The 26,180-nt window shown below is 40.5% G+C and overlaps 3 protein-coding genes and 1 pseudogene across 5 annotated transcripts; 1 reads left to right on the top strand and 3 right to left on the bottom strand.

Annotated features, from left to right (window-relative positions):
• The window catches only part of LOC139622216 (piggyBac transposable element-derived protein 4-like), a 176,731-nt pseudogene extending 163,322 nt beyond the window's left edge, over positions 1-13,409 (bottom strand).
• LOC139621420 (prostaglandin D2 receptor 2-like) lies at positions 188-26,083 on the top strand. 3 transcript variants are annotated; one of them, XM_071477925.1, is made up of 3 exons: positions 188-1,041; positions 21,156-21,343; positions 23,775-26,083. In XM_071477925.1, the coding sequence occupies exon 3, from the start codon at positions 23,821-23,823 to the stop codon at positions 24,940-24,942; it is 1,122 nt and encodes a 373-aa protein (XP_071334026.1). In that variant the 5' UTR covers positions 188-1,041; positions 21,156-21,343; positions 23,775-23,820; the 3' UTR covers positions 24,943-26,083. The 3 variants fall into 3 exon arrangements, with proteins under 3 accessions (XP_071334026.1, XP_071334027.1, XP_071334025.1); XM_071477926.1 differs by lacking the exon at positions 21,156-21,343; XM_071477924.1 differs by lacking the exons at positions 188-1,041; positions 21,156-21,343 and adding an exon at positions 21,761-22,069.
• LOC139621427 (uncharacterized) lies at positions 1,057-3,964 on the bottom strand. The gene is made up of 5 exons (XM_071477936.1): positions 3,035-3,964; positions 2,224-2,925; positions 1,950-2,081; positions 1,834-1,877; positions 1,057-1,723 (listed from the first exon to the last, which is right to left on the bottom strand). Exons 1-5 carry the CDS (start codon positions 3,075-3,077, stop codon positions 1,601-1,603), a joined length of 1,044 nt encoding a protein of 347 aa, XP_071334037.1. The 5' UTR covers positions 3,078-3,964; the 3' UTR covers positions 1,057-1,600.
• Positions 13,489-21,358, bottom strand: LOC139622215 (uncharacterized). Its single transcript, XM_071479445.1, has 6 exons — positions 21,323-21,358; positions 16,100-16,448; positions 15,662-16,003; positions 15,279-15,407; positions 15,079-15,125; positions 13,489-14,986 (listed from the first exon to the last, which is right to left on the bottom strand). The coding sequence occupies exons 1-6, from the start codon at positions 21,356-21,358 to the stop codon at positions 14,858-14,860; spliced, it is 1,032 nt and encodes a 343-aa protein (XP_071335546.1). The 3' UTR covers positions 13,489-14,857.
• Positions 26,084-26,180: the final 97 nt, after the last annotated feature.

The raw sequence follows: 26,180 nt of genomic DNA, 5'->3' as shown, positions 1-26,180 counted from the left end.
CGTACTACATCAGTGTTGCGTGATTTTAACATCACCACTGCTAAACCTGCCTCAAAATTAGTAATAGTTTGCAAAAGCATTTAAACACAAAGAGGCTGTAAAGGTGGACCAGTGAGTAGATCAGTTTTCGTGTTCAGCGGGATGATGTTTACTGTCCCAGACGACCTCTGCAGTTTCATTTAGCACCTTCCCTTTTTTAAATCTAAATCCTTAAAGAAATCAGTACTGGGGTACTTACTGATGTATTTTATGGCGTAGAAAAAAAATGTGAAAAAACCTGTAGTCTTTGGGACGACGGAACTGGAAGTGTTAAAATGCTAAATCATTTCGGGATTTTAAGATTAATTCCTGCAGCACTCTATAATAATCTTGTGCTTGACCATTTCTATTGTTAGTACAGATGAAATCAGAAAGAAGATATGTAGTGCCTTATTTGGGCAGAGTGATTTGAAAAAGCGAGCTTGGTTATGTCACCAGTAGGAAGCTGGAAGCCGATATGATGTGCCTAACAGATATCTTTACTGGAGGCAGCCCTTTCATTATGTACATTATGTCCTTGATGCTGACAGCACATTATCCTTTTTTTCATAAAATATCTTGAAATATTCTGATATGATCTGGCAGCCATATCGCCACCTCATTTTGAACAATTTCCAAAGGAAGCAAAAGCTTTATTCCTTGTTTACTAAAAGTCTTTACTTTTTTATAGCAGTGGTTAAAGATTTTTGTATGTCCTCTTTAATGAGGCTTAGTCCACCTCCACTACAACCACAGCAACCTAAAACTGGAACTAAGTACAAGCTGTAGGGCAGCATGGTGCTTTGTGCTTTCTTTCTCAGAAAGTTGATGTTCCACATTCTCGACATGTCATTATGGTGAGTTTCCTGAAAATCACAGCTCTAGGCCAAGTTTGGGCATAAAAGCTTGAGGGAAGTGAAACAATTATAGACCACTAAATGCTGACAGGATAAGACACCAAAACAACATTGTGGTTATTACTGATCAAGAAGACTGAAGGTCTTCACAAGAGCTAAAGCAAAGGTCAGTCAAATTCATTTTCTTTAATTGTCTTTATTATATGCACAGCTTGTTTTCTGCATTTAAGCTATGTTGTTTGTTTCACAAAGTCCTGTGGGACCCATGCTCGCTTTAATGTAAGACACTGTGACCGGAGGCTACAGGCCAGTCTTCCTGTGTTTAAGCTCTGCTGGGACTCATGTTTCCACCAGTGGAAACTTGCACTCTGTAGCTCACACCACCTTCACCACAGGAGAGAAAGGTGAACGTTGAGAGAAGGCCACAGATTGAAAGGTGTGACCAGCACTTACGTTTCTGGTAGAAGAAGGTATTAATAGATCATAGGGGATTTTCATGAGCCTCCTTGTGTTGGTGTCTGTATCCAGTATTATACTGCATGTATAGTGATGCTGATCTGTGTGACTCAGGACAGATTTGATGTACAAATACTGCACACAAAAAAATATTTTTATTTTACATCAACATTATTTTACATTGTACATTTAGTCATGTGAATTCTTGCAACAGTGATTGAAAAGGTAGAAAGCTGATGTGCTGAAGAGGTTAAATATTAACTTTTACGTCACACTTTTCTACTCTTTACTCTGGCGTAAACACAAGCATTCTCCACGTTCTCTTGATGATGTCGTTCACTTTTTCTCTTCAGATTCAGAGCAGCATAATGGAGGATGTCTGCATCTTGGCTCTGTTAAGGACAAAGTCAAATTATGTAAGAAATACAGCACTAGAAGAAAAACAGCTTTTGTGACTCTGTAGGTATAAATCTGAATTTTAACATCCAGTTATTTGACCTACCGCAGTGCCAGGGGCTGCAGAACATGTCAGATGAGAAACAGTTCCTGCAGATCAAAATACATTAATGGTCAAGCCAAGTCAATACAGCAATGTTTGATTGACTCTGAGGACCTTACCTTTGCAGACAGAGCACAACTTTTTTTTCAACTTGTACACGATGGGAGCCAGGACCAGCAGAACGATGATGGAAACTGCCAATGCCACGCTCAAGAAATAAGGCAGGAAAGTGTGGACTTTGGTAAAACCATCTGGAGTCAAGAGAGGAGATGTAACAACTCACATCCCTTTAAACGTGTATTTTTGTGGATCTACAATCAATACACTTAATTAAATGGACATTTTTCAGGTTAGAAGCAACAGTAATATGCAATAGAACCTATCACCACCTACCTACGATCTCCACTCTCGTTCCATTTCCAAAAACGATCTCCCCACATGAGGCCAGAACACAGTAGTACATCCCAGCATCGAAGGAGTTTAATTCAAGGTCCGCAGTGCAATTTTTCACGTCAGGCTTTTCGTGTGAGGAGCTTGTGCACTGTCCTGCACTGGGGTCCATGACTGAAGCCCGAGGTGCACCAAGTCTGAACCAGTAGAGACTCTGCTCCCCTGCACACAGCGATTCAGCGTGCACTGTACAGCTCAAATTCAGAGGGTCCCCGGGCCGAAGTGGCTCCAACCCTGTTGTCTGATGGACAACAGCTTGGATGTTGGACAGTGACGTTTTGACGTGAAGGAAAGCTCCTTCTCCGAATTCGATTGCATTGAACTCTAAAATCCCACAGAAATATGTTGCTGAATCATTGAGGCGAAGGTCTGTGATTGTGAGATGGTTGTTGCCCTCTTGATTTCGTGTAGAGACTTGAAATCTCCCTTTATATGCGGGGTAGATGTCAGCTTCATCTTTGTGCTTCATCCGAGTTGATATGATTTGAGGTTTGCCTCCCAAGCTTTGCTGGTACCAGGACAGGAAAGTTACAGCGTCATCTTGACAAGTACACTGCAAAGTCACAGTATCCCCAACTTTAGCTCTTATGACCCCACTGTCCTGAATTATACCTAAGGTTTTCTTTACAGCAGCTGTCACCTGACCTGTGCAGAAATGCAAAAAAATTATATTATTTGTCTTTTAAACATTTCTCTCATTCAAAATTAGATTCATGCACATAGAAAATGTGAGAAAATGGTGTAAGATACTCACCGATTTCAGTGAGAAGCAAAAGAAAAATGCAAAGTGGCATCATCTCTGAAGCTCTGCAGTCTATATCCTGTGTGTTCGATGTACGCACCCAACTCTTATAGGAGACGAAGGCTGTTTGTGATTGGCTAAAGCTGACTTGTTTGGTTTAGAGTCAGACTTGCGATTTGTTCTTTTCCAAAAGATCAGCCTGATCAGTTGACTAGAGGGGTAATTGGCGTTCATTGAGTCTTTTTGGTTGCATCATTGTTTTTTGTCCACTGGAGGACAGTAGGCGTCACATGTGTCTATATTATCAAATGGAAATTTTCTCAAGTCCATGTTTGAATAGAGGTGTAGAGGTTGGTGCAACACAGTGTTTGTTTCCCACAATATGCAGAATGCTTAGACATGTAGATGTGCTGCAATTAGTTGTGTAAGAAAGTGTTTGTTTAAATGGTTAAGTGGGTTGAAAGGGATTGTGTGGGTGTGACACAGAAAGAAAGAAGAAATCAGGAAAGCAGGTCAACTTATTTAACCCATGTAAAATACTTTAAGTAGATGTTGATAATTTATATTTATAATGTTATGGCTCTAATTGTTACATGCAGATACTTAAAGGTCCCATATAGTTTAAAAGTAGATCTCCATGTGTTTTTTGATTATAAAGCAAGTCTTGGCTTTATATTAATACTGTGAAAGTATCAAAGCCTCAGTCCACAGAGAAATGCACACAGCCTGTATTCAGAAACTGAGCCTTAAAACAAGCCGTCAGGACTTCTGTAACTTTGTGATGTCACAACTAAGCAGTCACTGCTCTCAGCCATGCCCCAAGCCCTGCTCACCAGGACCCATCATCCAACCTTTCAGGATTTTGTTTCTCTGAGTGTTTATCTGAAATCTGCTATACTTTTACTCACAAAACCATCAGCCAATCATAAGAAAGCCTCAGAACCTCTCTTCTGATTGGCTCACAAACCTGTTGTTGCAAGAGCTCCAGAGAGAAGCCTGTGAGAGGAGATCTAAAACTACATGGAGAAAATATATTTTCTTATAAATATTAAAACTTGAATAAAACACAGTCTTTCATTTAGAGGAAACCACGTAACGCATGTTATTTACCACAACCTGTGTTGCTAGTGTCAGATTATATTCAATTCAAGTCAAGCAGAAATTTGAATTCTGCATATTTTTTTGGTGAAGGAAACAACACTGTGGTTATTGTGCATAGTTTTCCATTTTTCAGTTTAGGTCGTTTTAGTACATATTTGTGGAGTATCAACACTTTAAAGTGAGACTGTATAGCTCCTGGTGAGCAGCAGCAACAGCGGCCTCTGCTGCCACAAGTGGTAATTACAGGACACCAGTGTCCTATAGCGAGGCAGCGTCTCTTCAGTCAAACCCAGGGGTGGAGCTAGACTTTCAGAGGGGGCGGAGCGTTCTTGAGGGGCCTTTGTTTTTAAGTCATTTTAAAATTCACAACTGCAAAAAAGCTGATATATCCCATCCATAAACACAAGTTCAACCTAGCTGTGCCAAGCAAGGCTGTGTAACAGGTTGACAGTCATATTCAAATGTTTCGGCACTGAGGACAGCACACAATGCTCTACGAGTAATGTTTCAGCACCACCACTGATAGACAGCGACGGGCAGGCTGTAACAGTAACACAAGTTACAGTTACACGCAGTCACACCGCATGTGGCAGACCAATGGTGTGACTTCATCACTCAGTCCTTTGGTCAGTCAGGTGCAGCTACTGTGGTTCAGCTAAAATACAGCTCAGTAGGTAGCAGGCTAGGTCCAGCCATTGTTGTGTTTACAAGAGGTTATAATAGGCTGTGTGAGCAGTGCCGCATCTTCAGGGCAGACTGGAGGCTGCAGTGAGTCGCTATCAGAAAGTGACAAGACGGGCTGGGGCTAGCTGGTTAGCATGCTAACTTCACTAGAAGAAAAGAGGTGATAGAGAAAAGAATTAGCATTGGAGTTGCTTTCCACCATTGGAGACAGCTGTTAGTGAGTGAGGGGGCTGGAGCCAATCCCAGCTGACAGTGGGCGAGGTACACCCTAGACAGGTCACCGGTTCAACAGGGACACACAGAGACAAACAGCCATTGACACTCACATTCACACCTTCAGGCAGTTTAGAGTCACCAGTTAACCGGCACACAGAACCGTGTTGCTGTGACGTGACGGTGCTAACCACTGCAACACCATACTGCCCTGCTTTTACAGTCAGTAAAAGGAAAGAGTTCTGACCAGAGAGATTCAAAAGTGTGATCAGACTGTAGGGCCTCTGCTGTGGAAAATATAATGACAGGGAGGACTGTGACATGACTGTATGTATTAATATGGTACTGGGGTTAAAGTCGTACAGTGTAGTATCATCTTAAATGTGTTATTACTTATTATTAAGCATTCACAGTGAGAGATAACTGTAAGATAATCAATACACAAAGTTTTCGGCATTATAGTAAACTATCAATAACATTATCAACATCATACAGTAGGTTGAGATATTTGCCTCACATAAAGGACTCACGGTGCTTGATTGTAACACGTGGTGAAAAAAATTCACTGTACATGTACACGTGTGCATAATTGTGTAGGAGCTTGTGTTTCTGTTGGAGTGGTCTGATTGTTGTCAGGTGTGTGCATCTGTTGTAAATACAATTTAGTATTTGTGTCTATTCCCTCCGCCTTGCCCTTGCAGATATAACACCACTGTCAGCTCATGCAGCAGACGCAAGCTCCTGCATATGACTCTTTTGATGTTTGTGGTCTGTATGTAGATGCTTTAAAAAAAAAAAAAAGAGTGTAAAAGCTGTACGGTTGTTGACTCAGTAGAGACGAAGCATTACTGACCAAGGTTCTTACTTAAACCCGTACTTCCTGAGTCGTGCAAAGCGACAGTAGGGAGGCCTAATGTTCACTGGTTTTCAAACAAGCGAAAGCTACAATGGAAAATAAAAAGACTAATGCTTGTTTTAAGACATTATGAGTTCGACCACGTGGTAAACATGACAAATAGGAAGCAGTGCCACATGTCAGAAGTCTTTAACTGAGGAGGAGCAAACAACAAGATGTAAAACGCATTATTATTGAGACTTGCATGTTGTGGTACACTGGTCTGCACTGTGTCATGGTTACAACATTGTTTCAGTGTCATTTGGCAATAAGTACTTAGTGCTATTGTGTGTTTGTGTTGCACTTCCCAGAAAAGCATGTGGGTGGAGGATTCTTGTTGCTGGGCTCATGTCCTGATAAAGAGAAGACGCTCTCTTTTGTCAGCTCAGCTAACCCCCAGCTTTTCTTTTTAGCTTTCAAAACACTGTACAAACACAAAATGCACACATTTCATCCTGCATTGTATGAAAGAAAGTATGCACAGTGTCTCTGACTCATTAAAAGTAGTTTCTCCTCTCACCTTGCTTGCAGGGCGGGGAACCACACAGAGCTGCTGCAGGGATGCAACCCTGATATACAGTATATAGAAGGCTGTGAAATGACAGTTCATAGACACCCCAGTTCTGATTGTCTGAGTTTTATTGGTGGTCAAAGGTCAGAGGTTAAGGTCAGTGTGACTGCACAAAACAATTTTGAGACACAACTCAAGACCTCACACACGAATTATGGCAAAATTTCACACAAATGGTTAATATTTCATATGATTGTGGATAAACAGGGATGTGACCTCAAGCTAGTCTGAGTGGCGGAGCCATAACTGCGAGGTGGTAATTCTAGTTCAGACTTTAGAGCTAGAGGAAGTGGAGCCCAGCGGATACTGGTGCTGCTGCTGTGGTTTTCTATGTCACAATTCATACTCAAATGACTTATTGAGTATCCTGGTAGCAGCTTTGCACTAAAATGCGGAAAAGAAATCAAAGAATAGCAGTAATTTTTATTTATTTATTTTGTATTGGATTCTTTCCATAACCGTGGAAAATAGGTCAGAAACACTGTGACCTGGCGACCAGAGCACCCCCCTTGGTTTGCAAATACACTGTGTGACAACACTAGAGTATTTTTTTTCCCCTCTGTGCTTTTGGCATTAAGAATTATATTCAGGTCAGTCGGTGGCAAACCTACTTCCTCTGTACCTCTGCAAGATTAAACACAAAGAACAAACAATATTGTTTTGGCTTGTGTTGCATAAGAAGCATTTTGCTAGTTACACCTTTATTTTTACATTTATAGAAGTATGTATTTAAAAGCAGGAAGATGAAGGCAAAAAAAAAATGGTTATAGAAAAGAAAAAGTGAAGCCAGGCCCCCAGCAACCTTGTCATAAAGCTCCTCCTCCTCTTTCCTCTATATCTGCTGTGATGGCAGCAGAGTCCATGATGTGAAACCTGTTTGTCAGTTGTTAAAAGTCTGGCTTTGTGTATTGGTTTTTAACCTGTTAATAGACTAAAGTGTAAAAATATACAGGCCAATGAGAGGAGAAAGAAAAGAGGCGTGTGTAGCGAACAAACAGCATCACAAATACAACCACGAAGACATCCTGTCAGGAGGGGGGGCTGCAGTGAGAGGGGGTGTCAAAACCACTTTGGTTGAACTCGATGTGAGAGAGCTTGACCAGAGCGGGAACTCAGAAGCGAGAGGTGTTATTTTTCTCTCTCTCTCTCTCTTCTTATTAGTCAGTGAGATGCAGCTCTTGAAAACACACAACCGCCTTTATAAGAAGAAGTAAACAAGTTCAAAGCTGAGCCAAATGTTTACTGCACAACTCAGAAACTCAGCAGGATCGACGACAGCAATACATATGTGTCAGATTTGGTCAGGTTTGATCCAGATGGCAAAAGGCTGGTCTACACACTCATGTGAACTGTACAAAAAGATGAAATGTTTCTGTCACGGTCCTGACGGCCCCTCAGGCACTTTAAAGGGGTGTAAGGAGGCTTTTTATGTCAATTGACCACAACAGTACCTGAAAACACATCAGTCTGTGGATGGGTGGCTGCAGAGAGTCGAGAAAAAAACAGGACACACCTCACACACATCTGACACACTTCTTCAGCATTTCTCTGCGGTGTGTTTACTTTAACTTATGCTTCCAATCTTGGCTGTCTGGTGGTCACGGCAACAGCAAAGGGTGTTAAAGCATCACGATTTAGCGCTGAGGTTGTATCTATTGGAGGTGGTCTGCTGCTCTCTGTTGATCAAGAGCTGAACTGCACACAAATAATGAGGACAAACAACTAAGGCCTTAGACCAAGTTTAAAGGACCACTCCACTGAGATGACGTTTGTTTGACATGAAGAGACAAACTCAGTCTGTTGAAAATGAGCAGTGCACTAAATCGTTGGAGTACCCCTGTAGCTGTCGCTAATGCAAATCCACCAGAGGAGAGTGGAGTGACACTATGTTGAATGGATATGATTAACATAAGGAAATGCTATCTTGCTAATCTTTGTTAAGGTTAGCGTGATAAAGTTTAGTATATGTCTATCAATGTTAATGATTGATAAAGAATTATGAGGAGGGGTGGTGTGACCTTTCTTTTTTTCTTTTTTTTTGAATGGGGGTAAATAAGTTTGAGAATCACTGATGTACAGTGATGAAAACACGGAACAATGACAGTCCACTCGCATGAGGACACACATGAGGACAGTGTTAGGAATAAAAACCATCAGGAAGCATATACTTCATTGATGTTGCTATAGAAACCAGAGCCTTTTAAGAAGCAATTATGTTACATATGATTCATTAAGTTTTGTTTTGTTTGTTTTTTTTCAATTATGTTTTTCGGGCATTTTGTGCCTTTATGTGATAGAGCAGTGGAATATTATGAAAATGCATTGTCACTGATCTCAATTCAGATATTAATACTAACAACAACAAAAAAATCCAGTCAGTCAGTCTGACTGCAGAGTAAACCATATCCTCCTCTGTGCTCCTCTGTCACCTGCTCTTGCTTTGCCTCTTCCTGTAGTCCAGAGCTCAGTACTGTACTGCACACTGTCAGACTGCTCATTCTGCAGGAAATAAGAAAGATGCAGTAAATTATTGGAATGAGTCTGCAGACAAAGAAATGTCACACACGTTGGGAGGATATATTGAGCTAACCTGAGTCACAGCCGTGTATATTGCGACACTCTGCAGGGAATGTGACCCTTCAAAGAAAAAAATCAGATTTTATCAACTGATCTGTCTTCTGTCATCAGTCAGCAAAACTCGAGGAATCAAGCTTTCCTTTTCAAAACAACAGACAGACTTCTTCTGTGGTTAATATTAGTCAATTCACCTCCAGACTGCAGGTTTGTTTTCCTGGCCCTTTTGCAGAGGATACAGATGAGGATGATGTTCGAGATAAGAGGCACAAGCAGAGCTGCAACCACACACCAGACAAAGACAGGAAGACTGTGCTGTTCCACTGTGAAATCAGATAGTGTAGATTTGTGTATTGATGGATTTGTGATATTAGTTGTAAATGCATTACATGAATTGAAGGGAAACATGTGTTGCTCACCTTCAACATCCATTCTTGTTCCTTCGCCAAACACTATCTCTCCACACGAAGCCACAGTGCAGTAGTACGTCCCAGACTGCTGCTGCATGTGTGGACGTAAAGGTTTCCCAGGTGGGAGTTTCCTGTATTCTTTTTGAACCAGTAAACACTGTGTTCTCCGTCACTGGTTCCAGTGTGCACCGTGCAGTTCAGAGTCACGGAGCCTCCTGGCTGCACAGAGTCTGACACCGGCTGCTGGATGAAAGACCAGCAGCTGGACTCTGGAAGGAACAAAAATAAGACTTTAGAAAGAAGAAGGAGGAAATGAAAATGTTGAAAATGTTTTGCAAAAAAATCAAAAACAGAAGGCAGATTACCTTTTAAAACTAAAAATGTTATATTGCCAAATTCAGTGATTCTAACACTGTTTGTTACTGGTACATGGCTGAATCCGAGTCCTGGACATAAGAAATATTCAGATGATAGAATCCTTCTCCGCTGTGAACTGAAAATCGTTTGTCGTCTTTCAACTGGTTGTAGAAGCTGTTGAAGCGGAGTGAATGTTTGTAGAAAGAGGAAATTATTTGAGGTTGCTCCCCTGCAACCTCTGAAAGTGAAAAATAAACTAATGACTGTTGAACAAAAATATTAAATTATTTCAAAAATCTTCTTTTAGGATTTGGAACAATTTCAAAGAGGAAAAAAGAGAGAATGCATTGAGGTGGATCAAGAGCACATAAAGCTTGTACATCCTTCACTCTCCAGTGTTCAGAGTCTTCCAGTGTAATGGGGTCGAAGACAGAGAAGCCACACCTTCAGCGGAAAGTGGTCTTTATGTAACCCAGGTAGTGAAGATTTGTGGGTGTTAATACCCACACAAAAGGAAGTGAGAAGCATTTTAAATTGAGATCGTTCATTTGAAATTTCTCATACTTTGCATTAACCCTCCTGTTATGTTCATTTGTCAGGAACAGCAATGGTGTTCCCGGGTCAATTTGACCCAGTGCATGTTTAATTATCCAAAAGATGTCCGAAACCAAAAAAATCCTAACAAGCACTGTGAATATTTCATTACTAACTCCATTACTAACTATTCTATCAATATTTAGTGCAATGGTGTTCTTTACCTCTAACAGGTAATGGTTCAATTAGGATAATTCACTCATTTTTCATTAAAAAAATGCATGTTCAAACTTTTTTTTTTAAATGTTTCACCACTTTATTGCTTTTGAAAGACCAACATATGAAACACAATAGTTTTACATAACATTGTAATTACCCTGTGACATGTCGAGCACGACCCTTGTGCCCTGATTCTTCTCTGGGGCTCTTCCAACCGGCTTTCCAGTGTAAACCTGCATGTTCAATGCATAGCTGGTGACAGCATCACATGCTGCCCAGATTTTTATTCCATATTTAGCTGGTTTGGAAGGCATGTATTGCCTAAATGGGCAGCAACCTCTGAATGCCACCAGCCTTTCATCCACTGTGATATTAGGGCCTGGGTTATAGAGTAGTGGAAGTTGCTCTACCCACTCGTCCCACACAGTCCTAATAGCTGCCAGCTTGTCTCTCTCCCGTCTACCAGCCCTTGTCTCTTGATTATCAAATCAGATGACTCTGGAGAAAATGTGAAAAGTCTCCAGAGACATTGTGGCTCGAAATATAGCCCTGCCTGTCTCTGCATCCCACAGACTGGCTGTCGATTCATCCTTCGACTTATAGACCCCAGCAAGGATGAGGAGCCCCAAATATGCATCTAAACGTGTTTTGTCTAGCTCCTTCCAATTCTCCCCAGAAACACGCCTCCTTTCCAGATTAGTCATTTCCAGAATGATTTTCTGTATTGAATCTGGCATGACCAGCTCAAAAGTTGACTTGATGTCGGTCACCAGAGTCACTGCCATCCTAGTGGGCCCTGGCACCGTCATGATCAATGATGACTTCCAGAGCCTCCTGGACTGTCATCCTTTTGCTGCTGCTCTGTGTGCGTGCGTGTGTGTGTGTGAGTGAGTGATTGGGATGAAATATGTCTCACAGTTGCAAAGAAAAAAATAGTCTGACATTTCTGCCACCCTTTACCTCTAGTTTGACTGCTGGGTCAAATTGACCCGAACAGTATCTATGTGATATAAACATGCAGGGGGTGGTTGCAAATATGTGAGATGAACCATTTTCATATTATATGTTGATTACACTAATTAAGGCAAGCAGAAGAAGTTTCATACTGAAAAAATACTTTTAACTATTTTTCCTAGATCTTCCGTCGGTAACCCAAATGGATTTTTCTAGAACATCCCCAGCCATTTTCTAGTTCAACTTTGTTACACCAAGCAAAAGGTGTTTAAGCATCATGAGAGGGGTGATTGTAGCAAATCAGTAGTCTGGACCATACAACGGACCTCTGAACAACTGGTCTGGACAGCAAGGACCACGCCACTGACCACTAAACAACAGGTCGGGACCAGAGGGACCACACCATGGACCAATGACCAGCTGGTCCAGACCATAAGGACCACAACATGGACCAATGAGCAACTGGTCTGGACCACAAGGACTATATACTTGTTGATATTTATAGACAGTTAATAAAACTACAATATATGGTGCAACAAATGTGCAGAGGCTAATCATTCGAGTTTATTTGATGGATACATCATAATCTGTGACATTTATTCTGCTGACAGCATTGCCGACACGTCCAGAAAAGGGAAAAGGTGGATTAGAACAACAAAGATCACACCACAGACCATTCATTAACTGGTCTGCACCACTATCTTCAGTGCCCTTAGTGGTAGTAACCAGTGGTCTGTTTTAGTGACCATGGTTGGTGGACAGACCACTGATATGACCACAGCCCCTGCTACCTCCCTGCTGATCAGGAGCTGAACTGCACACAACTATTGAAGACAATCAACTTAGGCCTTATACTGGGTCTAAAAGGCAGTTCCGCTGAGATCAACCTCAGTTTGCTTGAGATAAAGAGAACAACTCTTTGTGTCTGGAAAATCTGGAAAAATACAACACAAAACACAATATCTCAGTATTTCCTTGAGGGAAATTCTTCTTCAAATTTGGCACCAACATTCACTTCAACTCAAGAATAAACTGATTAGATCACAGGTCAAAGTTCAAGGTCACAGTGACCTCACAAACACAGTTTTGGCCTTGTGAACACAACATCTCAGGAACTATTCAAGGAAATCCCCTTGCTTTTGGCACAAATGTCCAATGGGACTCAAGGATGAGCTGAATAGATTTTGGTGGTCAAAGGTCAGAGGTCAAGGTCAGTCTGACGGCACAAAACACTTTTGAGCCATAACTCAAGATTTCACAAGAGAATTATGACAAAATATTTTATATGAGGGTAACAGATACGTTACCTCAAACTAGTCTGATTGGCGGAGCCATAATTGCAAGGTGGTAGTTCTAGTTCAGACTACTTTAGACAGATACTGCTGCTGCTGCTGCTGCTGTGGTTTTCTACATCACCATTCATACACAAATGATTGATCCTGGTATTGGCTTTGCATGAAAACGTGGAAAAGAAATCAAAGAGTAGCAGTAATTTTTACTTATTTACTTATTTTTTGCATAGGATTCTTCACTTCTTTTTTAATAACTGTGGAAAATAGGTCAGAAACACTGTGAGCTGGCGACCAGAGCACCACACTGGGTAGCAAATACATTGTGTGGCAACACTAGATTTTTTCTTTTTCCTCCACTGTGCTTTTGGCATTAAGAAGTAAATTCAGGTCAGTCAGTGGCAAATATACTTCCTCTGTACCTCTGCAAGATTAAACACAAAGAACAAGTGATACTTCTGAGGCTTGTATTGCATAAGAATCATTTTGCTAGTTACACCTTTATTTTTACATTTATAGAAGTATGTATTTAAAAGCAGGAAGATGAAGGCAAAAAAAAATGGTTATAGAATAGAAAAAGTGAAGCCAGGCCCCCAGCAACCTTGTCATAAAGCTCCTCCTCCTCTTTCCTCCGCTGTGATGGCAGCAGAGTCCATGATGTGAAACCTGTTTGTCAGTTGTTAAAAGTCTGGCTTTGTGTATTGGTTTTTAACCTGTTAATAGACTAAAGTGTAAAAATATACAGGCCAATGAGAGGAGAAAGAAAAGAGGCGTGTGTAGCGAACAAACAGCATCACAAATACAACCACGAAGACATCCTGTCAGGAGGGGGGGCTGCAGTGAGAGGGGGTGTCAAAACCACTTTGGTTGAACTCGATGTGAGAGAGCTTGACCAGAGCGGGAACTCAGAAGCGAGAGGTGTTATTTTTCTCTCTCTCTCTCTCTTCTTATTAGTCAGTGAGATGCAGCTCTTGAAAACACACAACCGCCTTTATAAGAAGAAGTAAACAAGTTCAAAGCTGAGCCAAATGTTTACTGCACAACTCAGAAACTCAGCAGGATCGACGACAGCAATACATATGTGTCAGATTTGGTCAGGTTTGATCCAGATGGCAAAAGGCTGGTCTACACACTCATGTGAACTGTACAAAAAGATGAAATGTTTCTGTCACGGTCCTGACGGCCCCTCAGGCACTTTAAAGGGGTGTAAGGAGGCTTTTTATGTCAATTGACCACAACAGTACCTGAAAACACATCAGTCTGTGGGTGGGTGGCTGCAGAGAGTCGAGAAAAAAACAGGACACACCTCACACACATCTGACACACTTCTTCAGCATTTCTCTGCGGTGTGTTTACTTTAACTTATGCTTCCAATCTTGGCTGTCTGGTGGTCACGGCAACAGCAAAGGGTGTTAAAGCATCACGATTTAGCGCTGAGGTTGTATCTATTGGAGGTGGTCTGCTGCTCTCTGTTGATCAAGAGCTGAACTGCACACAAATAATGAGGACAAACAACTAAGGCCTTAGACCAAGTTTAAAGGACCACTCCACTGAGATGACGTTTGTTTGACATGAAGAGACAAACTCAGTCTGTTGAAAATGAGCAGTGCACTAAATCGTTGGAGTACCCCTGTAGCTGTCGCTAATGCAAATTCACCAGAGGAGAGTGGAGTGACACTATGTTGAATGGATATGATGAACATAAGGAAATGCTATCATGCTTAAGAATTATGGGGCGGGGTGGTGTGAGCTTTTTCTTTGAAGGAGGGGTAAATAAGTTTGAGAACCACTGATGTATCGTGATGAAAAGGTGAAACAATGACAGTCCACTCATGCAGGACACATGAGGGCAGTGTCTTTCTAGGAATAAAAATCATCAGGAAGCATATACTTCACCAGAGCCTTTTAAGAAGCAGCAGTGATACATATGGTTCACTAAGTGCAGAAAAAAAGGTGTTTCAGATATTAACACTAACTGAGGCCACAGGAGCCAGAAAAAGCAAAAGCAGTCGGGATTTGGCAGGTTTGGTTTTCTCACTGCAGGTCAGTCAGTCTGACTGCAGAGTAAACCGTCTCCTCTTCTGTGCTCCTCTGTCTCCTGCTCTTGCTTTGCTTCTTCCTGTAGTCCAGAGCTACATACTGCACACCGTCAGACTGCTCATTCTGCAGGACGTAAGAAAGCAGCTGTCAATTATTGGGATGAGTCCGCAGACAAGGAAATGTCACTCATGTCGGGGAGGATATTTTGAGCTAACCTGAGTCACAGTGGTGCATTCTGGGACACTCAGCTGGGAATGTGATCCTTTAAAAATAAAATCAGATTTTATCAACTATCCAGTCTTCTGTCGTCAGCGAATAAAACCAAAACTGTCTTCATGACTTAATCAACCTTCCCTTTTAGCCTCATCAAAACAACAGACAGACTTCTTCTGTGATTAATATATAGTTAATTCACCTCCAGACTGCAGGTTTGTTCTCCTGGCCCTTTTGCAGAGGATACAGATGAGGATAATGTTCAAGATGAGAGACACAAGCAGAGCTGCAACCACACACCAGACAAAGACAGGAAGACTGTTCTGTTCCACTGTGAAAAATACATAAATAAATAAATAAATAAGTCAATAAATAAATTTTAAAAATATGCAATTAAGACTAGAGAAATAATGGGATTAAAAAAAAGAATTTGGCTTGGTTTGGATTTTTATGAGACACCACCAGCAATGATGCGGACATGTTTATTCTCCTTAAAATCAGATAGTGTAGATTTGTGTCTGGATGGATTTGTGATATTAGTTGTAAATACATTACATGAATTGAAGGGAAACATGTGTTGCTCACCTTCAAGTTTTGTTCCCTCACCAAACACTATCTCTCCACACGAAGCCACAGCGCAGTAGTACGTCCCAGCATCAGACCGGCTCACGTTCCTTTTCCATAAATTGTACACACAGCTGCTCTGTGCAGGAGACCCTGACCCTGTGGCCTTCACACACTGACTGCTGCTGCATGTGTGGACGTACAGGTTTCCCAGGTGGGAGTTTCCTGTATTCTTTTTGAACCAGTAAACACTGTGTTCTCCGTCACTGGTTCCAGTGTGCACCGTGCAGTTCAGAGTCACGGAGCCTCCTGGCTGCACAGAGTCTGACACCGGCTGCTGGATGAAAGACCAGCAGCTGGACTCTGGAAGGAACAAAAATAAGACTTTAGAAAGAAGAAGGAGGAAATGAAAATGTTGAAAATGTTTTGCAAAAAAATCAAAAACAGAAGGCAGATTACCTTTTAAAGCCAAAAATGTTTCATTGCCAAATTCAGTGATTCTAACGTTGGTTTGTCCACAGTAGTACATGGCTGAATCCGAGTCCTGGACATAAGAAATGTTCAGATGATAGAATCCTTCTCCGCTGTGAACTGAAAATCGTTTATCGTCTTTAAACTGGTTGTAGAAGCTGTTGAAGCGGAGTGAATGTTTGTAGAAAGAGGAAATTATTTGAGGTTGCTCCCCTGCAACCTGCTTGTACCAACTCAGATCTTTGGCACCGGAGGAATGGAAACAAGGTAAAGTCACATTGTCTCCAAGGTTAGCATAAAGCAGAGCACCATCTGAAAGAGAGAGATAAACTGATGACTGTTAAACTAAAATATTCAACAATTTCAAAAATCTTTTCTTAGGATACGGAATAAAAATTTCAAGGAGCCACAGTAAGATTTAAGATACAGATGATTCCAATAATTTTTAGCTTGAAAAAAGAGAGTTCACAGTGACTTACAGGCTCTAAAGAGGTGAATCAAGAACACATAAAGCTTGTACATCCTTCACTCTCCGGTCTTCCAGTGTAATGGGGTCGAAGACAGAGAATATACACCTTCAGCGGAAAGTGGTCTTTATGTAACCCAGAAGATTTGTGGGTGTCAATACTCAAAAGGAAAAGGAAGTGAGATGCATTTTAAATTGAGATTGTTCACTTGACATTTCTCATGTTTTGCATTGAGGTGGAAACATTTTCCAGAGTTCAAACAATCATCCAACAGCTGTTATAATTTTCCACTGACCGTCGGTAACCCAAATGGATTTTTCTTGAACATCTTCAGCCCAATTCTGGTTGAACTTTGCTGCACCTTTTGTGGTTTGGATGTGTTTTCACATGTATAAAGTGCAGCAGGCTTGCATGCATCCCTTCTGTGCATGAAATTGATGCTGCACATGTCTGTTCTCCTTTATATGAATATTATGCTGATTGACCAGAGGGGGGCGACAACAACAACGCAACATGTTACTGGGTGGAATGCTTGTTGTTGCTGGCCTGTGGTCAGTTGCACAAAGGGTTTGTGTATGTTTTTTTGGTTTTTTGTTTTATTTCTTAGGCAAATTCATTTGTAAAGCACTTTTAAATAACAAAGAAAAAATATTATATATAATATAAAAAGACAATTAAATAGAGGATAAAAGATAAAAGATTAAGGACAAAATTCAACCAAACCTTTTTGATAGAAGCATAAAAATCACAGCGCAGTTACATTGCAGTGCAAGATATGAATGAGTTGCAAATAGAATAGATAGTATTTTATATTGATTAAAGAAGTAGAGTCGAAGCAGATGTTTATGTGATGCATAAAAACTGAAGCAGCTTCTGTTTGTTTAGTTTCAACAGTAAACAGTTTTTTGACAAACAGGAAGTCAGAGTAGATCTGAAAACTGGGACAATGTGGTTACTTTCTTGGTCTTACTGTGGACACTGGCAGTGATGTGGGACCAGATTCTAAATCTTGAGTCTTATCAGTTGTTCAAAAAATCTTCAAAGTCTTCAAAAATCACCAGGAGGCAGAATTTGGTGCAGCAGAGATTTATTGTCGACAACAAAGCCCGAAAACAACGAGGAGTTGCTCTGAAAATCTAGTACGTGACCTCTTCTTTTATAGTCCAAAAATTGCTCACACCCCCTATCATATTTCACTATTATATTTCCCTATTCTTCCCCAGAGACTGGATTACTACCTAACTGTCCCGTCATACCAAAACTGGCCCCTCGCCCACCTGCGTCTAGGGCACACAGCTCTCTGTGTCTCGTCCATGTCTATTTTCTTCTATTTAAAAAGCATTTCTCAGTATAATACCTGGCTCATTATTTCTTGAAACTCTTTTAACATAACTCTTATATAATTATGCTCATAAGGCTTATCTATTTTCTTTTAGTCAAGTCCATGCTCAGTAGACACCATTATATTCTAATTCTCTTCTAGTACCTTTTTTAAAAACATGTTCTCATCCAAGAATACACCATTATGTTCTAACCTTTTCATACTGCATTTTTTTTTAAATAATATATTTGCTTGAGTTTAACACATGTGCACATAATCAGTGATACACACAGTTTGCATATATTGTGACATGATTCTTCACACTTCAATCTTTACTGTGATAGGCATAGTAATCGTCATTGTAGACATAGTACATTATGAGCATAGTACCTTAGCCCTTAATATTAGCATTCTGCTGCAGCTGTCTGATGGACTTTTTATAGACCTGTGAAGACACTAGAGATAAACATGTAGACAAGATCATTTAAATCTTGCTGAGACATAAGACAGACAAGTGTATTTATATAGCACTTTTCACAGACACTAGTCACAAGGTGCTTCACAATTCAAAGAATGAAATCAAGTTCGAAGAATAAAATCAAATGAAAGAATAAGTCAAATGATTCACGATTAATTATGCAAATAATGCAAACATTAAATTTATGTCTAAGTCAATAACTTGTCAGTTTGTCGTCTTAAATGTCAATGAATGATGGAGAAATTTCTATACTCCAGTCATTGATTTGGATTTGTAGTGTACTTACTCAGTGACTGCATAGTAGCATTGTCACTAAGTAATATTGTTAAATAAAGGTGTGTCATCCACAAAGTTAAAATAAGATCCTTTGTTGTTTCTTACATTTGGTTGTTGGGAGGCCTGTAAGATCCTAAATGGAGCCTCGATAAACTCTGTGTAAGTAGCAATCCCCACAAATTCATCCCTAAAGGCCCTGTCAGAGATCATCATACTGTGTGTGTGTGTGTGTGATATCAGTTCACCACTCTAATAATTTAACAAATTGTATCATTCTGTGGCACATTCACAGTTGTTTCATAATACTTCCATTGTACATTAATGATGCCTCACAATAACTTTTATTAAAGGTCCCATATTTTACACTTTTCCAGTGTTTTATTTGAAGTGTTGATATCCATAAGAAGATATATTTGTGAGAGGAGAAGGTCTGAGTCTCTCTTCTGATTGGCTGACTGTTTTCTGAGTGATCCAATAAAAATATAGCAGAGTTCAGGTACACTAAGAGAAATCTAACCCTGCAAGGTTGGATGATGGGTCCAGGTAGGCAGGGCTTGGGGTATGTCTGAGAGCAGTGACTGCTTTGTTGTGACAGTTTCTGAATACAGGCTGTGTGCATTTCTCTGTGGACTGAGGCTTTGATACTTTCACAGTATCAATATAGAACCTAGACCTGCTTTATAATCAAAAAAGACACATAAATCTTACTTTGGATAATCTGGGACCTTTAGAGTTATGAATTTGTATTCCAAGACCTTAAATTAATATGGACAGGGTCAGTCTTTGGTATCTGGCTTGAAATGTGGGTCAGTCATTATGTGTTTAGGTATTTGCTGAAGAAAGGGACCTTTACTTCTTGTTTTGTCCTAATAGCCAAAGATGCAATGTTTGGTGGTTTTGACAGAAATTGTTTTTGCCTTGCTACCCTCCTCCCTCTGTCCTTCTGTCTAAGTTTCTCACACTCTTATATACACACCTTTATACAAACAGCAATGAGACAAAAATCAGAAGTGCTTGTCACTTTATCTTTTGCTTAGTCATCTGTAACTCCACATTGTGCATTTGAAAATATAAAATCTAAGATGTGGTGGTATTTTCTGTATCATGTAAAAGGGAGATACATCATTGAGTTGCACATATTGTAATAAATGGGAAGTACTGAGTCTCACAAAGAGGAAGTGCCAGAAAAAGATTGAGAATACTGAATGTGTCAACACCCAGTAGACCAGCAAATTTCTGTGTAAACCTTGAATACAACCAGCTGCGCCCTTATAGTAGGTAGAGAAAAAGACAAATACAAACACACATTTATTGGAACTTGAACAGAAAGTGAAATTTGGTGAGGATAGAAAAGAGCGACTGGATTGTGACACCCTCATTTCTTCTTTCATTTGAAAACTTCTGCTTTGCTTGGCTTTCCTTTCTTGAGGTCTTGATATCTTAAGAGAAGCACATCTAAGAACTTTAAAGGTCTCATATTTTATAAAGTGAGAGTTCTGTGACTTTTTTGATTATAAAGCAGGTCTAGGTTCTATATTAATACTGTAAAAGTACCAAAGCACTCATTCCAGAAATGCACACAGCCCCTAGTCAGCCCCTACTTAGGCTTAAAACGACCCATCAGGATGTCTCTAACTTTGTGATGTCACAAAAAGTCCAGCCCACTTGGATCCATCATCCAACCTTGCAGGATTTGGTTTCTCTGAGTGTTTACCTGAAATCTGCTATATTTTTATTGGATCACTCAGAAAACAGTCAGCCAATCAGAAGAGAGGCTTAAAAATATTTCAGTGTAGATATATGTAAAAAAAAAAGTGTGAATATGCGGAGTGCAGAGTTCACTGAACACTGTAAAAATAAGTCTGAGAATGTATAAAAGTCATAAAAGCCTAACGGACTTTTGGGTGTGGGATTGTTTGCCTGAGATCCAATTGTACATCTAGGGCCCAGAGGAGGACAGTTCCTGGACCAGTTGTTGATGCTGCCTGTTGGGATGCTTCCCACAGCACCAGAGCAGAAGGTCTTTAGGACCTGCAGAGATACTGTCAGCTGTCTGACATGATAAAAGGCGTTGCTTCGCTCTTCTCACCAAGATGCCTGTCAGATTATCAGCTAGGTGGACTATCCGCTACCCTCTCCATAAGTGTCCTGGAGATCATTAGGGTTATATTATGCCTCTACTGCTCCCTCCTAAATTCCAAAACCAGCTCTTGGGTTTTGCAGACATTCAGCAAGAACATGAGTTATCATGATGCAAAGAAGGAAGTTGACTCTTTCGTGGTGGAGGACGTCTAAGATTCCGTTGCACCAGTGCTGCTGCAGGTGGAACAGATGTTTTCCAATGTTAAAAAAAACAACTTTTAGTGTTATAAATCTATAATGAGTGAACAGTCTTTGAGACACCCTTGATGTGGTCAGTGTCTTTCACTTCATCTAAAAATGACAAAAAAAGTGTTAGAACAGGAAATAATTAATTCATCCATTTTCTTCCACTTATTCAAGGTTGCACTGGCAGAAGGTCAAACAAAGTCTAGACGTCCGTCTCCCCAGCAACGCTTTCCAGTTCCTCCTGGGGGATCCAGAGTTGTTCACAACCAGACCACGTGAGATATATAATCTCTCCAGCGTGCTCTGAGTCTACCCCATGGCCTCCCATCAGTTGGACGTACCTGGAAGACCTCCAATAGAAGGTGCTGAGGAGGCATCTTAACTAGATACCTGAACCACCTCAACTGGCTCTATCTTATGCAAAGTAGAGACTGAGTACAGCTGCACTCTGACCTCCCTCTGAATGTCACAGCTTCTCACCCTATCTTTAAGGCTGAGCCCAACCACCTTGCGTGCTTGTGGGGGAAACTCATTTCAGGCGTTTTTATCTGCGATCTCATTCTTTCTGCCACTACTTCAAACAGGGAATAATGATTCAATTTCGGTATCATTGACAAGAAGTTTGTTTATGACATCTTGGAAAAACCTAAAATATTACCTGCACAGCGCCTTCAATTTAATTCTGTGCAGCCTAGCATTAATGAAGCCTGTATGGTATGTATAAAAGTCAGAGAACCTTTTCCCATTCGCACCCCCCTGTATATAATATAGTCTGGTTGACGTGTCACATCAAGTAATCACTGAGATAATGCAGTCCACTCACATCATTACACACAAAGCTTTATAAATTACAACTTTCATTTCCTGAGCAACAGTTTGTTTTCAGAAACCAGCCGACCAAATACCCTGTAATTATAGGTCTGGCTCTTCAAGGTCGCAACAAATAAGCTTGGCTCTTTCAAGCTGTTCTTCCTTTTGAGGTTTGTGACTTCCTATTCCCCTACTTAAACGCCCATGAGGCTAATGCTGGGTACTGTGCCTTACAGTAACATAACATGACACAGACCTCACCAGATGCAGACAAACAGGCAAGTGTTTTTTTTTTTTTTTTTTTTTTTTTTTTTTTTTTGCGTGCATGTTTGTACAAATGGGTTAAAGTGAGAGGCAGTTTCAGCTGCAGTCAGCATCTTGCAATGAGCCAGCTAAACCACAAGTATAATTTTCACAAATTTTAAAACTTATTGAATGTTGATTGTAAATGTTATCCCTTGATCATTTGCTTCCAGGAAAAATTTGATTTGAGACAGAACTTTTTGAAATTTGGTCTTTATGCAGAGTTTGAGCATTACATGTTTATTTTAGTTGTGGAATAGCCATTCCTAAATTAAGTATTTTAATCTCTCTTTAATAGGATATGCAACATTTAATACGTTACTGTATAATTTCAAAATGGTAATTCAGCAATTATATAGGTCTATATTACTATGTGCGAAACTCATTAACATGTAGAGGTGCTTTAATACACTAGCATATTGTGTTGAATGATAAAATCAGACAGGGAAGCATTACACTAGTAATCACGAGTAGAATTGTAGAGAGGATGTGGCTGATGTGACAGATAAGACTTCAAAAAAATAATGGCTGCAAACAGAATTATAAATTCCTCTTTCAGAGAAACTGCTCGACTGTGAAGCTGCTACAAAACAGAAAAAAACGCTTCAATTTCACATGCAACATTTGCCATACATTGGAGTTTTAAAAGGAAAAAGACTGTTCTCTCAAAGTTTGCAAAAGTGCATAGCTTACACCACAAAATGTGAAGGTTAGTGGAGGAAATTTGCTGTTGTTGTACAATTAAGCTTTATGCAGTCAAAATAATGGTGGCTTGCCCGAGCTCCAGAGCACCCATGAGAAAATCATACCGAGAGATGGTGACATTGTCCAGTGCAGATTAAGAGAGGATTAAACCTGGTGTCTGCAGGCAATGAGATTTAACAGTGAGCTAAGCCTGTGTGCGTTTCTGTGTGAAACATTCACAGTGTTGTGTGTAAATTTCGACCACTTAGCGGTTTAATTTTGGTATTGATTTTACGTCATCCAGTTTGGTTATATGCTTGTATTTTATTTGATTATTAATGATCAATTGGTTTCTTTGATCTATAAAATCAACTTAATATCATATGTATATATATGTCCTAGTTTGTAGACCTCAAAAGTAGGTTTCTGTTTCGGACATCTTCTGAGAAACAATATATTTAGTGTGGTTTGAAATATTGATGGTTAGGTGTTTGCCATTTCCTTTCTTGTTACCGTCCCAGTCTCTAAATGTTCCCATCTTTTCTTTATTTCTTTTTTTTCTATCTAACTTCTTAGTGCGGGTCTATAAGATAACTTAATAACTTAATAAATGGTCAATTTGAAAAGGGTTGTAGAAATGAACTAAAGAAAAATGCACAGCTGAGTTGAATGCAGAAGTCTGCGTCAGCTGAAAAAATAGCGCGCTCATCTTCTTCTCACCTCTGTTGTGTTTCTTTTTCTGTTTCTGTTAAGAGGCGGTTAGTGAAGAATGTGATAATGTATGTGAAACAGGTTTTGCATAATCAGCATTACTGCAAACTGTGTTGTTTGTTAGAGCACGTATTTCCCATGTCATGAACTGTACTGCTATAGAAGGAGAGAACATAAGCCATGTCATATATGTGCACCATATGCCTGTCTTGCTTCAAAACGGATCTGATCAATTGAAATCTTAAAGTGTCTGCTTAGTTTTACGTGCTCTAATATCTGTTGTAGGTCTCAGCAGTGTGAAGTCAAAGGATCCAGACATTTACCCTCCAGGATGATTCACTGTCCTACCAACAAGATGGGAAATATCACCATCAACCCATCACACCAAACAGTCAACTTGAGTTCTTTGAATATTTTTACCATTTCCCTCCATGGCATGGTCTCTTCCATTGGCATCATAGAAAATCTCCTCATCCTGGGAGTAGTGGGTTTCCACATCCGCCGCTCCGTCATCAGCATCTGGATCCTGAACCTCGCAGCCTCTGACCTGCTGGCCACTGCATCCCTGCCCTTCTTCACGCTCTATATGGCACGTGGCAACACCTGGACAATGGGCCCGACCTTCTGTCGAATCCATTCCTCCATCTTCTTTCTCAACATGTTTGTCAGTGGCTTCCTGCTGGCGGCGATTTCTATGGACCGCTGCCTGGTGGTGCTGAGACCTGTCTGGGCGCAGAACCACAGGAACATCCAACTAGTGGGGAAGATATGTGGGGTTATTTGGGCCTTGGCTGTGCTCTTCACTATCCCCTTCTACCTATACCGTGACACCATTCCCCTACCAGACGGCAAGATTCTCTGTTACTACAATTATGCTCGAGCCCTCCTCCCTAGGGAGCCGTACGACCTGAATGCTCTATGTAAGCATCGTAAGGAGGCCTTGGCCTTCATGAAGCTCTTCTTAGCCTTCCTGATCCCTCTACTAATCATCATCTTCAGCTATTCTGCCGTGAATACTGCCTTGTCGCGGAGAGGCTGCCGGCGCCCCTTCCGTTTTGTTCGGCTCGTCGTGGCTGTGGTGGTCACCTTTACACTCTGCTGGGCTCCATACCACTTCTTTATGACCGTAGAGGTGATGGCTTCCAGTGGGAGTTCATTGCAGATATATGCAAGCAAAGCCCTCCCAGTCTCTGCAACCATCGGCTTCTTTAACAGTGTCCTCAACCCCATCCTGTATGTGTTCAGCTGCCCTGACCTGTGCAATAAGATTAGACATTCTCTGGGAGCAGTGATGGAGAGCGTTCTGGCTGAGGATCTGATAGAGCTGTCCCGGCGCCGCAGCACCGCTCGCGGTTCCATCAGCACCACTGAGTTTTTGATGAAGCCAAGGAATTCCACTGCAACTGTGTGTCTTAAAACAGAGGATGAAGGTACTGCGAATTCTACTAATTAATTAATGAGCAAAAATGTATCACAAACTCTCTCTGATTTCTTTCTTCTCCAGTTCAAAGTTGCTGTTGATGTTGTTTGCCTGTTGTAATACGAGGATAATGTACATTGTAATGCATCACTCTCATCAGAACAACAGTCAATCTCAGTCATCACCCTGCTGCCACTGACAAATATAGTTGTCATTCACCTCTGGCCACTTCCCTAATTTTCTATGCTGGCATGCCGTCATTTTTTGAGTTGATGTGCAGCTACTATATGTGATGGCTTTCTCTCTGTTGTTACTAGAGAGTAACAACAGTAAGATTGGTGAGCCATTCAGAAGGGAGGAGCTGAGGCTCTCCTCTGATTGGCTGACTGTTTTCTGAGTGATTGAACATAAATGTAGCAGATTTCAGGGAAACACTCAGAGAGCATAGAATGCTTTGTTGTGACATCACAAAGCTACAGAAGTCCTGACGGCTCATTTTAAGGCTCAGTTTCTGAATACAGGCTGTGTGCATTTCTCAGTGAACTGAATGCTTTAATACTATCACAGTATTAATATTGAACCTAGACCTGATTTATGATCAAAACAGACATGGAAATCTCACTTTACACAAAATAGGACCTTTAATTTTCATTGATGCTGACCTAATAGTTGACACAGGGAGACATTTTAGTACTGATGGAATTAGTGGGATCGCCATGTACATTATGCTACATTATGCTATGTGTATTATCTTTCCTCAGTGTTTTTTCCCAAACTTTATTAGTAAGTATTTGTGCTGGCCACAACCTCAGCTATTGTGACCTTTATTTGAATACTGATTTTATTTGTTTAAGTATCTTATCTGACTGATATCATTTAGTCTTCATTCTTTGTGATCAGTGTTGTTTCTTTTTGTAAAAAAAAAGATATTAAGATGCAAGTATCACGTGTGAGGTTCCTCACTAGATTTTATCAGTAGCTGTGGGAGCTACATTTTTGAAATACCCTGCACACGTGCAGATTTTCTGATATGTACATATAATAGAAAATGGACGTCTTAAATTTTGCATTGTACATCTGCTTCACTGTCCATCACGGCATTCTTTATATGTAATGTCTATATTCCTTCATACTGTTAAGAGTTTCCTGGCATTAATAAAGAAAAAGAAAAGCACTTGGTGTTGCAGTGTGACACTTCTCTTGCGATTATAGAAGCACAAACATGCTTGTGTTTCCGTTGTGATTCACATCAGTTGGTTTTTAGTAACTGA

Source organism: Trachinotus anak, unplaced genomic scaffold (genome assembly GCF_046630095.1).
Source record: "Trachinotus anak isolate AG129_WGS33_773 ecotype Australia unplaced genomic scaffold, CSIRO_AGI_Tana_v1 ptg000005l, whole genome shotgun sequence".
NCBI classification, from domain to species: Eukaryota; Metazoa; Chordata; class Actinopteri; order Carangiformes; family Carangidae; genus Trachinotus; species Trachinotus anak.
The sequence above is the reverse complement of the archived record's forward strand: the minus strand, read 5'-3'. Positions and strand labels throughout refer to the sequence as shown.

What these genes read in the sequence shown, in the direction of transcription:
- LOC139622215 (XM_071479445.1), bottom strand. Translation starts at nt 21,358, where the DNA reads ATGCCTCCTCAGCACCTTCTATTGGAGGTCTTCCAG. An exon ending in AACATTTTTGGCTTTAAAAG is followed by an intron (nt 16,004 to 16,099) that starts GTAATCTGCCTT and finishes TGTTCCTTCCAG; the next exon opens with AGTCCAGCTGCTGGTCTTTC. An exon ending in TGAGGGAACAAAACTTGAAG is followed by an intron (nt 15,408 to 15,661) that starts GTGAGCAACACA and finishes TATTTTTCACAG; the next exon opens with TGGAACAGAACAGTCTTCCT.
- LOC139621427 (XM_071477936.1), bottom strand. Translation starts at nt 3,077, where the DNA reads ATGATGCCACTTTGCATTTTTCTTTTGCTTCTCACTGAAATCG. An exon ending in TTTGCTTCTCACTGAAATCG is followed by an intron (nt 2,926 to 3,034) that starts GTGAGTATCTTA and finishes ATTTCTGCACAG; the next exon opens with GTCAGGTGACAGCTGCTGTA. An exon ending in CTGCAGCCCCTGGCACTGCG is followed by an intron (nt 1,724 to 1,833) that starts GTAGGTCAAATA and finishes TGTCCTTAACAG; the next exon opens with AGCCAAGATGCAGACATCCT.